Below are 18,061 nucleotides of genomic sequence, written 5' to 3'. Positions count from 1 at the left end.
AAATAAGAAATACAAACTTCCTTTTTTTAAAAAAAGGGGGGGGGAGAAATCCAAATTTCCTTTTGGTATGTAAATTGTATTTGGATTGAGCTCAGACTAATTTCTAAAATGTTTGCTTTATCAAATATCAAATGAGGTGGGTTTTAGGGCTAAAGGACTGTGAGTTGTCTTAAGGACGGTTTTTGATCTTTGTAGCTTAGTTAGGAGGGAGTTTGTAGGGGGGGTAGGATTTGTACCTGGGTCTTCAGTATTTTATTTACTCCACCAGTCATTTGCTGACTAAAAGGCCAACATTTGACTGAAAAGGCCAACATTTCATTTCAGCAAAATTATGCAGCAATTTTATTTTTAAATCCAAATTGGGATTTTGACATTTTTGCTGGTTTTTCTTTCTTCAAGTTGCATCCTAAAATATCAAATAGCATTAATCTTACAAATAACCGAATGTTGAAAAACATCCTTTTCTTTTTTTAGACAGAAGTAATTCCACATCCTCTCCAATCAGCTACCGGCCCCCACTACCCACCTATTTGTTTAGAGTGCTGCTTAGCTGCGTTTGAAATCCTTTTGATATTGCATTTCACTTGCCTTTCATGTCTTCCATTGTAGAAAGCATGACAGTATATAATGGATTTAGCAGATGTGTACAATAAATGACCTTTGTGCTCCTTCTAAATCCTAACAGCAGTCCCGGATGGAGGATCGCTTGGACAGACTCGATGATGCCATCAATGTGCTGAGGAGCCATGCGGTGGGGCCTTCAACGAGCCTGCCGAGCGCCCATGGAGAGATACATAGTTTACTGGGATCTTCCCACAATGGGCCAGTTAGTAGTTTGAACTCAAATTATGGAGCATCCAGCCTTGTAACCACCAGTCGGCAAGCCTCAATAGTAAGTAGCTATTTAATCTACTGAATGTGTTAAACTGACTGACTCTTGATTTAATTTTTAGTAGAACTGAAGCTTGAAAATTTGATGTTATAAATTAGTAACATCTGTCAGAAACCAAACTAGTGATAGTGGTTGTGGAAGAAGAAATGGCAGCCTGATGCATCTGCTGGTAGTTCCCATTTGGGAGGAATGTAGAGGGTGGGGAAGGGAGGGCAGAAAGAGGGGAACAGCTAAAGTGGTTCGCCTGGTGAACGCTCCGTAAAATCCTGCTGCTTTGACCGATACAGAAACCGGAGACTTTTGCTAATAGTACTTGAGCTTATACATATGATTTTTCCAGATGTTTAATAATTGGCAGGCCATGTTCTGCTTGAAGTAGCAAACATGGAGATTGAACTGGGAAAGCAGTCAAGGAGGATGGAATTGGTCTCAAGTGTTCTGGGTTGCAAAAATGGTTATAAAATGCAACCAGCTTCTAGTAACAGATGCTGGCAAACAAGCCTGGAAAGAAGCTGCTGGTATGTGAAACCAGGTTGTGCCCAAACTCAGAATGTAAATGTAATGACTTTGAGCACAGCTGTAGTTTATGTAACAATGGGAAAGCAAAGTCCGTAGACTAATCTTCTCCCTCATCCCCAGAAGAGAGAAATATCTCACTGTCATTAATACATATATGAATCATTCTACATAAATGGATTTAAGACAGCCATGAATCAGAGTCAGACGCTGAAATCATTGTGTAAGAAAATGATACCGCAGATTTGCTTCTGTTCATTTCTCCCCTCAAACAGTTTAGGTTGGCTTGTTTACTGCATGATTTTCAAAGCTGCTGGCTATTCTGAGAATGTTTCCTTTTAAACAGGTTCACAGCTGGGTATTTCTTAATGAAGGCAGGATTTCACCTCCCATCAAAGTAGTTGGTGAAGGGGTACAATATATAAAACAGATTGACTTTCACTTCCATTTATATTAATACTGTTAAGCATCAAGGAGACTAGTTGGTTTCCTGTTAATCCCCCTCCTCCCGTGGCATGTTTGGCTTCAGGTATTCATAGAATTTCATGATAGACATTATCAGCAGGCTAAGTTTTTATGATTCTAGAGTTGGAAATTTATGACTCTAGAGTTGGAAGGGCCCTTAAGGATCATCTAGTCCAAACCCCTGTGATGCAGAAATCTCAACAAAAGCATCTTTGGCAGATGGCCATCCAGCCTCTGTTTAAAAACCTCCAAGGAAAGAGAGACCACAAACACCCAAGGCAGACCATTCCACTGTCAGAACAGCTCTTACTGTCAGAAACTTACACATCAACACTGGTTTCCTTAGATGCCTCCCAATATTCTTCCTTGTTGGAATTGTCTGCATTTGGGCCTTCAATATTTCAACTTGAAGAAGCTCCCATCCATTTTGGACTCTCTTTTCTGACCATGGGATCTCATCCAGTAGTTCCTTAAGCTTTTGAAATTGGGCCTTCTTGAAGTCCAGAGTGCATGCAACTACACTCAGCTTTTCCTTGCCTCTGTATCACGAAACCCAGGAGGACATGATCACTTCCTCTCAAGTTTCCCAGTACAGTGGTACCTTGGTTTATGAACTTAATCTGTTCCAGAAGTCCATTCTTAAACCAAAACGGTTCTTAAACTGAGGCGTGCTTTCCCTAATGAGGCCTCCCGCCGCTGGTGCCCTCCCACCATTTGGATTCCGTTCTTAGACCGAGGTAGAGTTCTCAAACCGGGACACTATTTCCAGTTTTGCGGAGTTTGTCCACCTTCTGGGAAATGAAATTGAAAGCAAGGCAATGGAGGAATTTGTCAGTCCTTACATTCTTGGCAGTGTTTGAGTTCCAACAGTATTGGGGAAGTTGAAGTCTCTCATGACCACAGTATTTCTCCTTTTTGAATGTTTGGTAATCTGCTCTAGAAAGGCATCACCCAAGACTTGAGTCTGGCTTGGCGGTCTGTAGCAGACACCCACAGTAAGGCCACTGTTGTTTCTCTTTCCTACAGTTTTTACCCATATTCTCTTAATCTGCTTTCCATGCTCCAGGTCATGGATCTATTCACAAGTGTACACATCCTTTACATGTAATGCCATTCCTCCCTCCTTCCTGTATGATTGCCTTGAAACTAGAATGCCTTTGTTATTCATGCATTTTGGTGCAGAGAGAAGCTATAATGAAGAAGGAAATAAAGTTGTGTGTGTGTGTGTGTGTGTGTGTGTGTAAACCGAACACTTCACACTGGAAAAGTAGGTTAAATGGGGGACTTGGTTTTGAGTTTATGAAACTCACTGACCAGGCTTATATGGGAAGTAAAAGACTGTTCTTAATCTTATGCAAGGCTCTGGGTATATTCTCGCCTTCCACTTTGCCCCTCTCTGCATATATCCTAAGAGTTTGTTTCTTCTGGTACCCCTAACTGGATTCCTTTTTGTTTCTATTGGTCCATGTTGTCCTGGCCATTTGTAGAAAGGATATTGAGATTTTCTGGAACTCAGCCAGCTGTGTATCCATTCATTGCAGATGTGCTCTGGTGGAACAAACTAACCACTGAAATACAGAAGAAGAGAGAGAAGCTGCATTTGTTGTGGTCAGCAAAGAGCAAAATGTCAAACTCTGATATTCTTGTGGCTATCAGGCTTCTTACCCTTGACAATTAAATTTTAATACTCTTCTAACTTGATCTTCTTGGACTGCTACCAAAATCCTAATTCGGATGATTTTTCTTAAAGAAAAGGTGTCTTTGTGGAGTACCAGTAAGTGTTTGCCATATTCGCAAACACTTTGCATCCCTCTTCTGCGGTGTTTGGGCATCATGGCTGCCACCTGCATCCTTCAATCTGCACACAGTGCTTAGTGATGCTGTTTGTTCAGCTTGTTTCTTTCTGTTATTGTTTTCTCTTTCCTATTCCCTTGCATGGTTCTGTTTTTGTGTTTTGATTTTTAGGGTTGAGGAGTTATTTCTGCTCTGCCAGTTTGATCTGGAGGGGCAAGATGACTCCTCCCCCTGGAAGAGGCAAAAGACTCTTAGGTCCCTGCCTATCAAATCCAGTAGGAAGTGGCATACTCAAGATAAAATGTCTTCCAACCTAATCTGCAAATAGAAATAGTAAGAACCAATTTCATTTTTTTGAACTACATATTGGGTGTAGAGATTGTGATTTATGTAGAAGATGCAGTCATGGTCTGTGTATATCACTGGAAACTTGTCCTGAATCCCCATTTAATTCAGAAATGATGGGCTCTACATCATAGGTACTAAGGGAGAAACAGACTGGTGGGTCTGGTATAGGCTTGTCTTCAGTGGTGAGATAGAAAATGTGCTCAGATTTGTTGGGCTGGCTGACTAGTGCAAGTAGACATGCTAATATTGGTGAACATTACGAGTATAGCTCTTAATCAAATATAACATTATGAAAGTAATAATGTTATAAGGCCAAACCTCCTTACCCCTCTCATCACCTCTGAAGCACCAGGGAGGAAGAGCTAAGGTTTTCTCATTCTAGCTTGCTCTTTAAGAAGAAACTGTGGAGGGTTCACCAGTCGGATATGGAGGCATCATCCACAGCTGAGCAGTCTGAATCCCTTGGCCTGAGTGAAGGATGGGTGCCTAGTAGTTTCTTCTCCATATAATTTCTGTTGATGGAATTCTGACTGCTCTCAGCCGATAGAATGCATAGGACAAAGCCTTCTATGCTGGCTGGGTCTGAAAGGAGTTGCAGTTCTAAACATCTGGAGAACACTATTTTGGGGAAGATCATGTATGTTGACTGAAGCACTGGTGAAGTAGGAAAGTTTGCCCTTCTGAGTAAACCTTGGCCAAAAAAAGTTCATTAAGATTTAGCAATATATTTTGGACATCCCATTGCAGCTCATTTTAACTTCTTAACTCTTAGAAAAAATAATTAAATTTCCTTGAAAATGTCCTTGGCAGAAGAAACAAGGAAATGAGTAATGTAAGTCTTATTTTTTATGACTTGCATAACCAGGCATGGTTTTATTGTAACACTTGCTTAAGTTTTCTGCCAGCTTTAAAAAAAACCATTTCCTGCATCTCTGCTTAATTGTTGTTTTGGTGTGTTCTGTTGTGCTGGCTGTTACACTTTCCCTGCTCTTTACTCAATGATCATTTTAAATCTTAAAAGCAACCCACCATTTTGCGTTTTGTTTCATGTTTGGAAGCATACATTACTGTTAGATTCCATTGTGCTTTTTGGGAGAAGCCTGGCATTGGCATGAACTACAATAACTTTAAGCTAAAGTAGGGAGCAGAGTCCTTCACTAGCTCTCTTGCCAGACATGTTGAGCACTTTCAAGTAAGTTGGCTGTCTCTCTATTCTTTGACGTATTTCCTTTTGTACTCGGTACTCAATAACAAGTTAGAGTCCTATTTTGCAAGCTGCTTGGACATGCTGTACTTTTCTCGGTCCGCTGCAAGAAATATAGTGCAGGGGTTGCCAGTGCAGCACCCACAGGTGCTAGCGCTCCTGCTGGTGTTTCGTGTCACACCTGATAAGGTTTCAGTAAATATCCCCTCAAAAATCTGTGATGCCTGGGAGATAGTTGGTTCTGTATTCTGGATCCTTGTGTTCATAGGCTTGGCTTGGCCTACATGGAAGTGCCCCCTTAAATGGGCCCTCATTTTGTTGGATGCCAGGATTGTTTTCAACAGGGGAGTTGTCCTCTGCTCTCTCTTTTTGTCACCTTGATCAGATGTGAAACCTTCTGGTTTCAGTGTCAGTTACTTTAGGATTGCTACATTAGAGTGAGAGCTGAGTAATCCAGACTAAGTTTGCTCTAAACTATGGCTTAGTGTGATGTCTAAACACTGCCAGTATTGTTGCAAAGTTTACATTCTGGACAGGTTTTGAAATTCCAGAAATTAATATTTCCTGAATTATCTTATTAAGAAAGTAACTGTTTGAATTCAGTTGATGATCTAATGGGGTTTAGTTCATCAACCTGAGAACTCATGTAAGTTGATTTGATATTGTACTTGGTTAACATGCCTGGGCGGTTCAGTTGGTAGAGCATGGTGCTGAGAATGCCAAGCTTGCAAGTTTGATCCCCGCATGGGACAGCTGCATATTCCTGCTTTGCAGGGGGCTGGACTAGATGATCCTTAGCATCGCTTCCAACTCTACAACTCTATGATTCTATGTCTTACATTGCTGTGTAATGACATTCCTGGCAAAATATTTAATCTAAATTATTTTCTTGAGTCCCCTACCATATGTTCCGAGAAGTTCAACTTCACTTTCAAAGTTTCCAGACTGTTTTCTGAATCTAACATTTGATCTGTCTGTCATTGTTGGATTAGTCTTAGATTTTAACATTATCAAGAATCTGGTAGCTGCTAGGTTTGGACATCGCTTGAGGAATAAAAATTTAATAATATTTTGTAGCTACTTTGCCCCTAAGACTTCTCATGATTAGCAGCTTGAATGTTATTTGGATTTGAGCATAACTAGAATAAAGATATACAAAACTTCTAGGGCAGAATTTAACAAAGTTTTATCTTTAACCCGGAGAGTTTCACACTTTCTTCATATAGAAACTTGTTTGTATTTCTATTTCTATCTGGTGACTATTGATATTCTTGTGAAACTTTACACTAAGAGCATCTAGAAAATATTTGACTAGTGTGCATCTGTCTTTGTGGAAGAATATTGCATTTGGAAAGTAACACAACAAATCAGGATGAATTGGAGTTCACAGGAAACAGTAAATTAAAGCATGAACTTGCATAAGGGTATTTATCTCTGTCTCAGTAAAACCCACACTAAATGTTAAAGAGAAAAGCTGCATTAATTACTCAAGAGGGATTCAAAGCTCAGCAGTTTACTAGGCTTGAAGGATTTATTGAAAAGCAGGGGTTCTCATGTGTAACTGTGGGCAATAAACCTATTTAATTAAAGGCTTAATCTTTTAGCTGCTGTTCTCTGCTATTTATTCCTATAAAAAAGCTTCATCTCTATAGTAGTGCTTGATTGCATGCCCCCCCCCTTTCAGGTTTGCATTTGTTGTTCCTTCTCCCATGAATACGTGTGTTAAAGGGGGGAGGGGGGGGCCTTTGACCTGCCAAAGCATAGGCCTTCCAGTGCCAGCAGCCAAGGGTTCATTGTGAAGCATGTCATCAATCCTGGCAGCAAATCAGCAAAAAATGTATGATATTGACACTGATGTTGCAAGAAGGGATCTCTCACGAGGGGTGAGGAGACAAACTCTTACAACCCAACTCTCAACCCTTGAGATATGTTACAACCTTTAGAAGACCTCTGAAGGCAGTGCTTAATATTGAATGCTTTTAATGTTTAATTATGCTTTTGTATATGCTGGATTCTGCCTATACAACCCCATCAGATGGGTGGGGTACAAATAATAATGTTTGTTGTTGCAAGGCCAGGTTGCTCACCGGAGCGAGACGGTTTGAGCATATTACACCAATCCTGGTCGACAGCACTGGCTCCCAATTATTTTCCGGGCCCAATTCAAAGTGCTGGTTTTGACCTATAAAGCCTTAAACTGCTCAGGACCACAATACCTCAAGGACCGCCTCTTTCCATATGAACCCACCTCCTCCAAGAGAGATCCAGAGGGTGGCAACACGAGAACAAGCCTTTTCGGCAGTGGCTCCCCGTCTATGGAATTCTCTCCCCAGGGAGGTTCGCCTGGAGCCTTCATTATACACCTCTTTAACCAGGCCTTTGGTTTATTTGATTGACATCCTATGCCCTTTTAATATGTGTTTGGGGGGAGTGTTGTTGGGTGGTGGTTGTTTTTATTTTGATTAAGTACCTTGTGGTTTTATATTCTGAGACCTGCAGGTATAGGGTGGTATATACCATATTTTTCGCTCTATAAGATGCATCAGACCACAAGACGCACCTAGTTTTTGGAGGAGGAAAACATGAAAAAAAAAATCTGAATCTCAGAAGCCAGAACAGCAAGAGGGATTGCTACGCAGTGAAAGCAGCAATCCCTCTTGCTGTTCTGGCTTCTGGGATAGCTGCACAACCTGCATTCGCTCCATAAGACGCACACACATTTCCCCTTACTTTTTAGGAGGGAAAAAGTCAGTCTTATCGAGCAAAAAATACGGTAAATTCTAATAAGACTAGGACCTTGGCTGTGTGAAGTGATATTATTTCCCTTCCCATTTACGGTACTTTTAACTTCACTTCTCTTGAATCTTCTTCAATTAATGGTAGAAGCATTGTGTCATAGGAGGGGAGCCATAACTCTGCATTGGCAGCATGAGCATAAGAACATCAGAAGCACCTGCTAGATCAGGCTAATGGCCCATCTAGGCCAACCAAATGCTTGTGGAAAAACTGCAAGGAGGATTCAAGCACAACAGCACTCTCCTTCTCTTGTGGTTTCCAGCAGCTGGCATTCAGAAACATTATTGTCTCTGCCTGTGAAGGCAGAGCATAGCCATAATGGCTAGTAGCTACTGATAGCTTTGTCCTCCATGAATTTATCTAATCCTCTTTTAAAGCCATTTAATTGGGTGACCATCACTACCTCTTGTTGTGTAAATTCAATAGCAGATTAACTATGCAGTATGTGAAGAAGTACTTTCTTCTGTCCCAAATCTTCCAATATTCAGCTTTATTGAATGCACACAAGTTCTAGTGCTATGCAAGAATAAAAACTTTTCTTCTTCCTTCTCCATGCCATACATAATTCATAAATGCCTATCATGTAACCTCTTATTTGCCTTTTCTCTGGGCTGAAGAGCCCAAAATGCTGCCATGTTTCCTCACAGGGAGTTGTAATCCCTTTATCATTTTGTTGCCCTTTTCTGAACATTTCCCAACTACAATATTGTTTGTGAAATGAGGTGACTGCAACTGTACAAAGTATTCCAAATTCAATTCTTTTCTTAACTCCAGCGTGGAATTTGCCTTTTTCACAGCTGCTGTACACTGGGTCAACATCTTTGTTGAGCTATCTACTTTCACTCCAAGGCCTCATTCCTGGTCAGTCACTGCGAGTTCAGATCCCATTATGTTGTTTGTGCAATTATGATCTGCCCCCCCCCCCCATTACATACATCCCTTTACACTAGTTTACATTGAAGATTCCATTTTACTGCCCATTTGTGACGTTTGGATATGTCCTTTCGGAGCTCTTCACAATCACTTTTTGTTTTATTGGAACAATTTAGGATCATCAGCAAACATAACCACCTCACTACTCATTCCCTGTTCCGCCAGTTGAAGAACCTGTGTCAGCAGTGCTAGGAGCCACTGCCACTGAGAAAGGCCTTGGGTTGACTGCTTCTATTGCCTGACTGATTATCTGTGATTGTGCTTTTTTTGTCCTAGGTCAGTGCGCACCGAGAAGACAGCCTCAGTGGCAATCATTCGGGATTGTCCAGTGCCCTTTCTGCTCAGAATTCTGAACTAAACCACAAAGCACAAGAAAGCTACAGAGGTAAGACGAGTACAGAGGTAAGATGAATTCCAGCTGGATTTTTCCTAACCCAGGACTCTGGGTGACTAGTCCATCTAAGCATCCTAATCTACAAACCTGCCTGTATTTAATTGTCCCTTCATGAACGAGAAATATACTGTAGCTGGAGAAATCCTTGTGATATGCAGTAAAATTCTTCATGTAAACCCCACTGATTCCTCTCCCTAAAAACTTGTATTTGGGTTGCTGTTTGTTGTGATCCCAGGCATGCTTTGGCAATGTTTGTATACCTGTCTTAAACAGCAATGGGAAACATTTTTGCCCCGGTAAGCCATATCTTGTATCTTCTCCCCACCCCACCTGTGCAGGCCATCTTTGACAAGTAGACAGGACCTGTCAAAGCATAACCCATGTGCAGAGTTTACTAAGCACCCAGCAACCAGGTGATTGTTGGGTGCTTCAGAATTGCTGCACAAGGTGCTTTGCAAAGCCTCTAGTTCAGAGCTTTCCAAACCTTTCATGTTGGTGACACTTTTTAGACATGCTTCATTTCGCGCACAGTGATTCAGTTTTAGTAGCAAACCGGAGGTTAAACTAACCCCTTATAAGAGCATTCATACGACACACCTACACATTGCAGCCGACACACTAACGGGTCATGACACACAGTTTGGAAAGCTCTGCTCTAGTTGGTGTTTGGGCAGTGCTGAGCACAATAACTGCAAAGTACTTTGCATATACTTCTCAATCAGTAATAAGCTTCCCAAAAGTCTAACAACCAGTTGATTGTGGGATGCCTCTTTTAACCCCACCGCTACCTGCTCCACACCTGACATCCTGTATGATATCAGGTGTAGGGCACATGGGCATGGCTTGGCCAAAATGGCCTTGGGGGCCAAATGGGGAGTTTAGTTAGGCTAAATTTGATGTGCATGCTGTAAGTTCCCCACTTCTGCTTAAGTGCGCGTGCGCACACACACACATGGCCATGTGGATGCAAGTTAGTAAATTAATGTAGCATATCCCACAATAGTTGTCTGTCTTTCCTTCCAAACTGCATGTGTCAGCCTATCTACTAAAGGGGATTAAATCTGCACAATCACTTTTGGAGATAGTTTTCCACCTGCAGAAGTCGTTCCCTATAAACTGAAATGGACTTGTGTAGCACTTCCTGTTTTTAAAAATAATGTTTATACAGTAACAAGCTAAACTGAAACCCCAGCCTTGGCAGAACACACCCATTCATAGCAGGTACCTTTAAGAGCACTTTCAGTTCTCAGCTGAAACAAGCTAAGGCATGAGAAGTTTTGCTGGCCTGAATGGATGGATTCCCTCCTTTTTTCCTTTAGGTCACACAGTAAAATGAGCAGTACCACAGATGGCTTCTTTGAGTAGGTCTTATGCACAGAGGGGGTAGAATGCGTCATTTTCTGGACCAGTTGGAACTTACAGCCACAGTGCACAACGACTGCCCATTCTGGTCCCTGATTTATTCATATGGTGTTTGCCAGCAGTTCTCCAAATGGTCTCTTAAAATGATATTTCTTTGAATGGCATCTTATAAATCCACAGCACAGTGATTTGGGTTGTGGGTCCTGCAGTTTCAGCCTGCAGTAATCATTTATTAGGTACATCACAAAAAAGTTTTATTCTCTCAATGTTTCTCATAGACAGTAGGGCACTATGGAGAGGTTATATCCCCTTAAGGATCACTTAATACGAGTCTGCTGCAGGAGGCGGTGCATATGGACCTGTGCCATGTATTTCAGGTTCTCAAGAGTAGGAATATGAGGAAATGAGAACCATTCATGTTGCACTGAAAAGGGTTTGGGATGAGAGCCACACTTAGTTCCACTTGAGACATGCACACAATGCTAGCAGGGCAAGGCGACTGGAATCTGGAAAAGTTCCTGCCTCCCCCTCCCAAAGCAATTTGTTTTTGTCTTTGCAGGGAGAATTCTTATTGCCCAGGGCTTTACATGATCACTTATTTGAAGCCAAAACGGGGGCAAGACAGAAGTATCCAGCAGAGTTCCTAGAGGCTCTTTTTCTCACTTCAGAATTGTTGTGAACTGGTCCTGGTCTTTTGTGACACTTGCTGAAATAAGCACGGTCTTAAATTTCTTCTGTTCTGGCATGGACCTCTAATTTATGGTAGACAGCAATTACATTTCAAAGGTTTTCTGGAATTGTGAGAGATTCTTAAATGAAAACTGTAAGTTTTGGGGGTTTTTTATCAAGAAAAAAGTCTAATGGGTGACATGTTGAGCAGCCAATAAAAGCATCAGTGTTGGAGGAGTTCAAGTGAAAAAACAAACTGTTTTTATCTGTCATATTAAATTACATCATCTTCCCCACAAAACACAAATGCACCCAACCCATCAAGTAGCTATTTCAGACAGCTAATGGACTCAACATTAGAGCCTCCCACATTGTCACCTTGAAACACTTATGTTTAGTTTGGAGCAAAAGAAGGGAGGGATTTCTAATACTACCGTATGACCTTCCTCCTGATCTTCGTTCCTTCTTCAACATTTTCCTATGTCTTCTCTATCTGGGTGGGAGCCACTTGCTACCCATTTTCTTAGCCAGGTTGTCTTTGGACAAACATAAGGGAAGTGGTGGTTTTCTTATTGCCAGTTACACTCTGTTGTGTTTGCATGCAGTGCTGTCATCTGGGTTGCCGAACCACTCCGTAGCATTAGGTCCGGCTGAGATCAAGTCAGAGCACAAGGAGAAAGATGAAAACACACATGAACCTGCCTCCTCTGATGATATGAAATCTGATGATGAGTCCTCCCAAAAGGATATCAAAATCTCATCAAGAGGAAGAACAAGGTATAGCAGCCCACTCCTCAGAGGTCAGGTTCTCTGTCCGTACCCTCTGCCTGGGGTGAGAAAAAGTCTTAGAGTGATTTGGGGGGCATAATCAAAAAGAGCATATATGATTTCAGGTGTCAGTTCAGTGTACAAATAATGGAAAGTTCAATATGGAAGTTTCCCCCCAGTGTCTTCTAAGGCTCAGTAGTTCCTGCAAACTGTCAGGCTCATTCCAGGCAGTGCCCTTAAGACCTTTATTGTCCCCTCATAATAAGGTCCACTATTTCTGGTACACCACAAAGGATGACAGGCACTTCACATGGAGAAGTGGGCAGCTTTCCAAGTCAGGAGTGAGTTGCCAGGTGTGGGTATTTTTTGCTCTTCCTGATAAGCTGCCATTCTTAAGTAAGCTCTGAGTCTTTATTGTGTATACCTTCCATCCTGAACTGATCATGTGAGCTGCGTGGACCTCTGAAAGATCTGCTTCTGGTTTGGAGGAAATGACTAGTAAGGCAAAAAGAAGGATCACTTCAGCAAATTCCCCTTGGCGGCAGTAATTTCTCTTGTTAATTACTTTGGGGTGAACTTGCTTACAACTTGCTTGCATAAACTAAGATAATAATAATAATAAATAAGCCAGGTGCTCACAGATCTCAACTCTGGCAACATTTTTGGAACACTGTCTTCAGGTTGCCATAACCTCACTGACAGGTTACACTATTCATGCAATTGTTCTGTTTGTGTGAGAGACAGGTTGGCCAAAAGTAGCCAAAGCGGGGTGGGGGGTGGGGTTAGAGTGAGAAATTAGGGCTCATTGTTCTGGTTTGCAGAGGCCAATTTTTTGCATGGAAGACTCTTGAAAAGGAGGAATGCAGGCAGCAGTAAAAAGTTCTGTGATATGATATGAACAGGGATGATTGCCAGGGTGCTTACTCCAGGCACTTTACCTGCCTGTGTTTCAACAGCAGCACTAACGAAGATGAGGACTTAAATCCGGAACAAAAGCTGGAGCGGGAGCGAGAGAGGCGGATGGCCAACAACGCTCGTGAGCGCTTGCGGGTCCGAGATATTAACGAAGCATTCAAAGAGCTGGGCCGGATGTGTCAACTTCATCTGAAGAGTGAGAAACCTCAGACCAAGCTGCTTATTCTTCACCAGGCTGTGGCAGTCATCCTCAGTCTCGAGCAGCAAGTCAGAGGTGAGCTTGGCTGGGCGGAACGTGTGTCTCTTCTTTCCCTCTTTGTCCCAGTTTTTGTGTTGCCTTCTTCATCCCTGTTTGAATGTCATTCATTAAGCCATGTTCTAATTTGCATCTAAGAGGGATAGGGATGAAGAAGGAGGGCAGGCCATGTTGCCTTGTGGGCAAGAGGTGGCAGTGGCAGGACCTTTCTGCACAGTGCTGTGTGAAGTGGGTGTGATGCACTCAGGATACACCACCTATCCATTCATGCTGGGTGGTGCAATTCCACAGTATCATGGGTGGGGGCCAGCTCTGTTGTGTATAAACTTAGGATGGCCAGACCTAACCCTTTTTGAGTTCCAGCATATTTAGTGGGAGAGCTGAGCATGTATAACTTTTAAGAGTTCCTTTTTTCAGTAAGATTCAACATAAACGCACTCAGATTTTATTGCTTTTTAACAAAAGGGCCCAGGCTACTGTATCTGCTTCTCCCCCAAACCGCATCCCGTCCCCCAGAAATATCACAGAGGCAAGAAAATGCCCATGTATCACATTCTGCTTAATATTGTTGTAAACCGCTTAGAGATTTCTTTAACAATGAAGTGGTATATAAATTTTTAAAATAAATAAATCACAGTTCAGCACAGGCACCTGGACCCTCTGGGGTTTGCATGGTGCTGCTTGGGACAGAGCGCAGTAACTTTAAGCCAAGGCCAGCAGCCCCCTGCCTCAGCTCCCCTTCTCTATAAGCATGTGGTAGCATTTTATCAGTTATGATTGGGGCTCTTTTTCAGGAAAAAGGGGGTACAGTGCCATGCTGGGGGCGGGGCAGCATGTATTTTCTTCTCTATTAGTGTTATACTATTTATGTACTGTGTGTTTTGTATAATTGTTTTGCTTTTATAATTCAATTTATGTTTACCATAAAGTCTTTGTAGGCCTATTTGTGATTTTTTTGGTTTGTGTACCTCATTCTTCCTTCAAACTGTGTGCTAGGGCTTCAACAGGCACTTGCCATGCAGTCACTCTGTGGTGATTTTCTGTCTGGGCTTATTTCACTGTTACTGCAGGCATGAAATCAGTAAACGTAAGTTAACGTAAGGTCAGTTCTTATTCCCAGGCAGGAGTAGCTGGCAGAACAGGGTGGGGCAGCATTGCTGACCTGGCTGCCCAATGCAGAGGTCGCTGCTGGTAACCTGAGGGGGGGCGAGGTGCAGAACATGGCCCTGGGATTATCTGATTGGCTCTGCAGCTATGCCCCCACAACACTGACCTCCCTGCTCCCTTAGCTCCTGGCAGCAACCTCCATGCTGGGAAGGCAGGTGAGCAGCACTGTTGTGCCAGCCACCACTGTTCCCACGATGCAGGCAGGCAATTTTAGATTTTGATCTGCTTCCCCAAGGCAAGCTAGGAGCTTCATGACTGGACTGAGAATTTAAGCTTGCTCTCTCAGGTCCAAGTCCTCCCTAACCTCTGGGTGTTTGGCTATATCTACAAACTGAAATACTAAAGCTGAATAAAGAAAGCAAAGGATAGATGCAACTGAAAATACATTGATAATCTTCGCTAATGATCATGAATTCAGCTTGTGCGGTGTTTGCAGTGCGGGTTCATAAGGAGGAGGATCCACTGCGTGCCTGGAGCTCTGCGCAAGGAAGGGCTGTCCCCCTGTCTTCCGTGTCAGGAATGTTCCTGCTGAGCTCTGTGTGCACACCAGTGCCCTGAGTGCTTTAAATCCTAACCATAGGCGATAATTTTTTATTTAAATTACATTCTGTCAAGTCCATTTATCATAATCCTTGTGGGGCTTGCCTGACTTTGAGGGGGCACCAGCTGCCACTGGAAGCAGAGTTAACCCTTAGCAACAAATCCATATCCATGTCAACCTTGAAAAGTCCTCTCTTGAGGTTGGGTTATAAAATAAGCACAGTTCTTTATAATCACATTCTCCTGTCGAACTGGAGCGACTGTTGACCTCTCATATGCAACTCCTTTTATATCTGTGTCAAAGAAATGATGAGACGGACATCAGAGCCACACCATCGCCCACTAAAGAGGATGCGATTCTCCCTCCCTTGCTTATTTCTCCCTGTGGGCCGCCTGGACACAGCTGTGTTTTGTATTGTGCTTTCTCATTTGATGCATTTCCAGGGTGTACATATAAATGTCTTCGAGATGCAGAAGGTGTCAACATTAATATCTGCTCAGTGGTCTAAATCACCAAGTGACATCTCATCTGTTCTGTTGGCTTATGCCAGCAACTTGGGCCTCATTTTGTATTCTTTTTTCCTGTTACGTTGTAAGAAAACAAGGATGAGTGTGTTTATCTTGGAAGTGACGGAATTAACAGCTGAACATGGAAATGGAAAATTCAATAGCAGTATTTTTATCAATGGCTTAGATCAGGCTTCCCCAACCTGGTGCCCTCACACAGCTGTGCTGGTTGGGATTTATGGAAGTTGTAGTCTCAAACATATTTGAGGGCACAAAGTTGAGGATGGCCGACTTGAATGAACAGGTGAACGGAATCCTTAGCAGATTTGTAAATGAGAAATGAAACTGGGAGGAATCAGTAATATCTCAGAAAACAGGAATCGCCTAGCCTATCAGCTAAGATCAAGTGTCGAAAACAGTCCTGATCTTGACAAAATGGAAATCTGAGCCAAAACTAACAAAATGAAATTCAACAGAACCAAATGCAAACTTCTGCATTTAGACAAAAATCAATAAAATACACAGATATATAGATTGGAGAATATCTTGACACTGGTACAGTGGTACCTCGGGTTACATACACTTCAGGTTACATACGCTTCAGGTTACACACTCCACTAAGCCAGAAATAGTGCTTCAGGTTAAGAACTTTGCTTCAGGATAAGAACAGAAATTGGGCTCCGGCGGTGTGGCGGCAGCAGGAGGCCCCATTAGCTAAAGTGGTCCTTCAGGTTAAGAACAGTTTCAGGTTAAGAACGGACCTCAGGAACGAATTAAGTAGTTAACCCGAGGTATAACCCGAACGAATTAAGTACTTAACCACTGTATATCTGAAAGGGTTATTGAGGTTTTAATCAATCACAAGCTGCACATGAGTCACTAGTGTGATACAGATGCAAAAAAAGCTAATGTGAATTTAAGCTTCATTAGCAAAACTATAAAATATATAATCAAAATTAAAACAACAACCCAGTAACACGTCACAATGTCTCCATTGTGTTTTGGAGTATCTTATGAAAAATGTTTAACATGGTGTTGTTTGTTTTATTAAATACTCTTTTAAAAGTTTTTAGTTGTGACTTGTACTGCCTCAGGGACCAGCTGAAACCATATTTGGGGTATAAATGTGAGAAACAGTAAATCAACATGGTCCTTCTGTTTTGCATCATGAGTTTCCACACCAGAATCAGATGCCACTAGGAATGTGCAGAGCTTCTGTGGAAACTTCCCAGGCTATCTCTGAACTCTTGGTGGACTGCTGGTTCTCTATCTGGTTGTTCTCTATCTGGTTGCACAAAACTGTTGTTTTGTGCAAAATTGGTGAATCATAAAAGAATGTATTTCAAAGGTGGCTTTGGTGAAAGATCGTTATACAAGCTGCCTTGCAATGCCTTGGCTCAGAAAGATGGCATATCTAGATTAAAATAAATAAACATCTGTAAGAACTATCTGTGGAGTTCAGCATGCTTGATAATGCCAGGTAGATAGATCTTTGGTTTGCTTCCATATTGAGAACTAGTCGCCAATCAAAACCATACCTTTCATGCATTAACAGAGGTGGTGTTTTTTATGTTACTCTTAGAGAGGAACCTAAACCCAAAAGCAGCCTGCCTTAAGAGAAGGGAAGAAGAAAAAGTTTCTGCCGTATCGGCAGAGCCACCAGCATCACATCCAGGGAGCCATCCTGGACTTAGTGAAACTACCAACCCTATGGGTCATATGTAAACACCAGCCAGGTAAGTGAAACATTTCACATCTGTGTGAGTTAAAAAAAAAGCTCTTTTGAATATCCAGAATTGAAATTTGGGTGTAGGACACAGGACATAGTTAAAGTATGAAAATGATTTGACTACTCTTTGTGCTTTGTGCTGTTGCCATGAGACCCAGATCTAGTTGTTGTTTTCAAATGCTATAGTGGTGCCCCGCAAGACGAATGCCTCGCAAGACGGAAAACTCGCTAGATGAAAGAGTTTTCCGTTTTGGAGGTGCTTCGCAAAACGAATTTCCTATGGGCTTGCTTCGCAAGACGACAATGTCTTGCGAATTCCTGCTGTGTTTTTCCCCTCCCCCCCTTTCTAAGCCGCTTATCAGCTGATCCATCAGCAGATAAGCCGCTAAAAGCCGCTAATAGCGCTAATCCGTCAATGGGCTTGCTTCGCAAGACGAAAAAACCGCTAGACGAAGAGAACGGATTCTTTTCATCTTGCGAGGCACCACTGTATAAAGTCCTTTACCATTTTACCACATCTAATATAGTTTTGTTAAAATGAATAGCAGTACTCAACAAAAACCTTTAGGACTTGCCATTACTAAAAATCTACTGAGAGCTCACCTTAAGAAGCACCGGATTGTCAGCCTATGTAGGTGTTTGCATAAGTCACTTGTACCACTTTTTAGCAGGGAGAGATGAGAGATGCAACTAAAAACAATCACAAAAAAACCAATTCTGTAGAAGAAGCATCCAAGTGAGCTCCCTGATTGGCCCTCATGACTTGATGTAGCTGTTTTGTTATTATGGCATCCTTCACTTTCCCC

General features: G+C 42.2%; 1 protein-coding gene across 18 annotated transcripts in view; it reads left to right on the top strand.

Annotated features, from left to right (window-relative positions):
* Positions 1–18,061, top strand: part of TCF12 (transcription factor 12) — a 143,758-nt gene that overhangs the window by 122,264 nt on the left and 3,433 nt on the right. For 13 of the 18 annotated variants that reach the window (XM_082198465.1, XM_082198460.1, XM_082198459.1 and 10 more), the window contains 5 exons: positions 686–892; positions 9,225–9,333; positions 11,979–12,150; positions 13,098–13,330; positions 17,109–17,262. In XM_082198465.1, the coding sequence (XP_082054591.1) occupies positions 686–892; positions 9,225–9,333; positions 11,979–12,150; positions 13,098–13,330; positions 17,109–17,251 (864 nt within the window). In that variant the 3' untranslated portion in view covers positions 17,252–17,262. The remainder of the gene's footprint in view (positions 1–685; positions 893–9,224; positions 9,334–11,978; positions 12,151–13,097; positions 13,331–17,108; positions 17,263–18,061) is intronic. The other 5 variants (XM_082198467.1, XM_082198462.1, XM_082198452.1 and 2 more) reach the window with 2 other exon arrangements.

The sequence above is a fragment of the Podarcis vaucheri genome, assembly GCF_965113315.1.
Source record: "Podarcis vaucheri genome assembly, chromosome: 14".
Classification (NCBI taxonomy): Eukaryota; Metazoa; Chordata; class Lepidosauria; order Squamata; family Lacertidae; genus Podarcis; species Podarcis vaucheri.
This window is presented reverse-complemented; position numbering and strand designations above follow the sequence as displayed.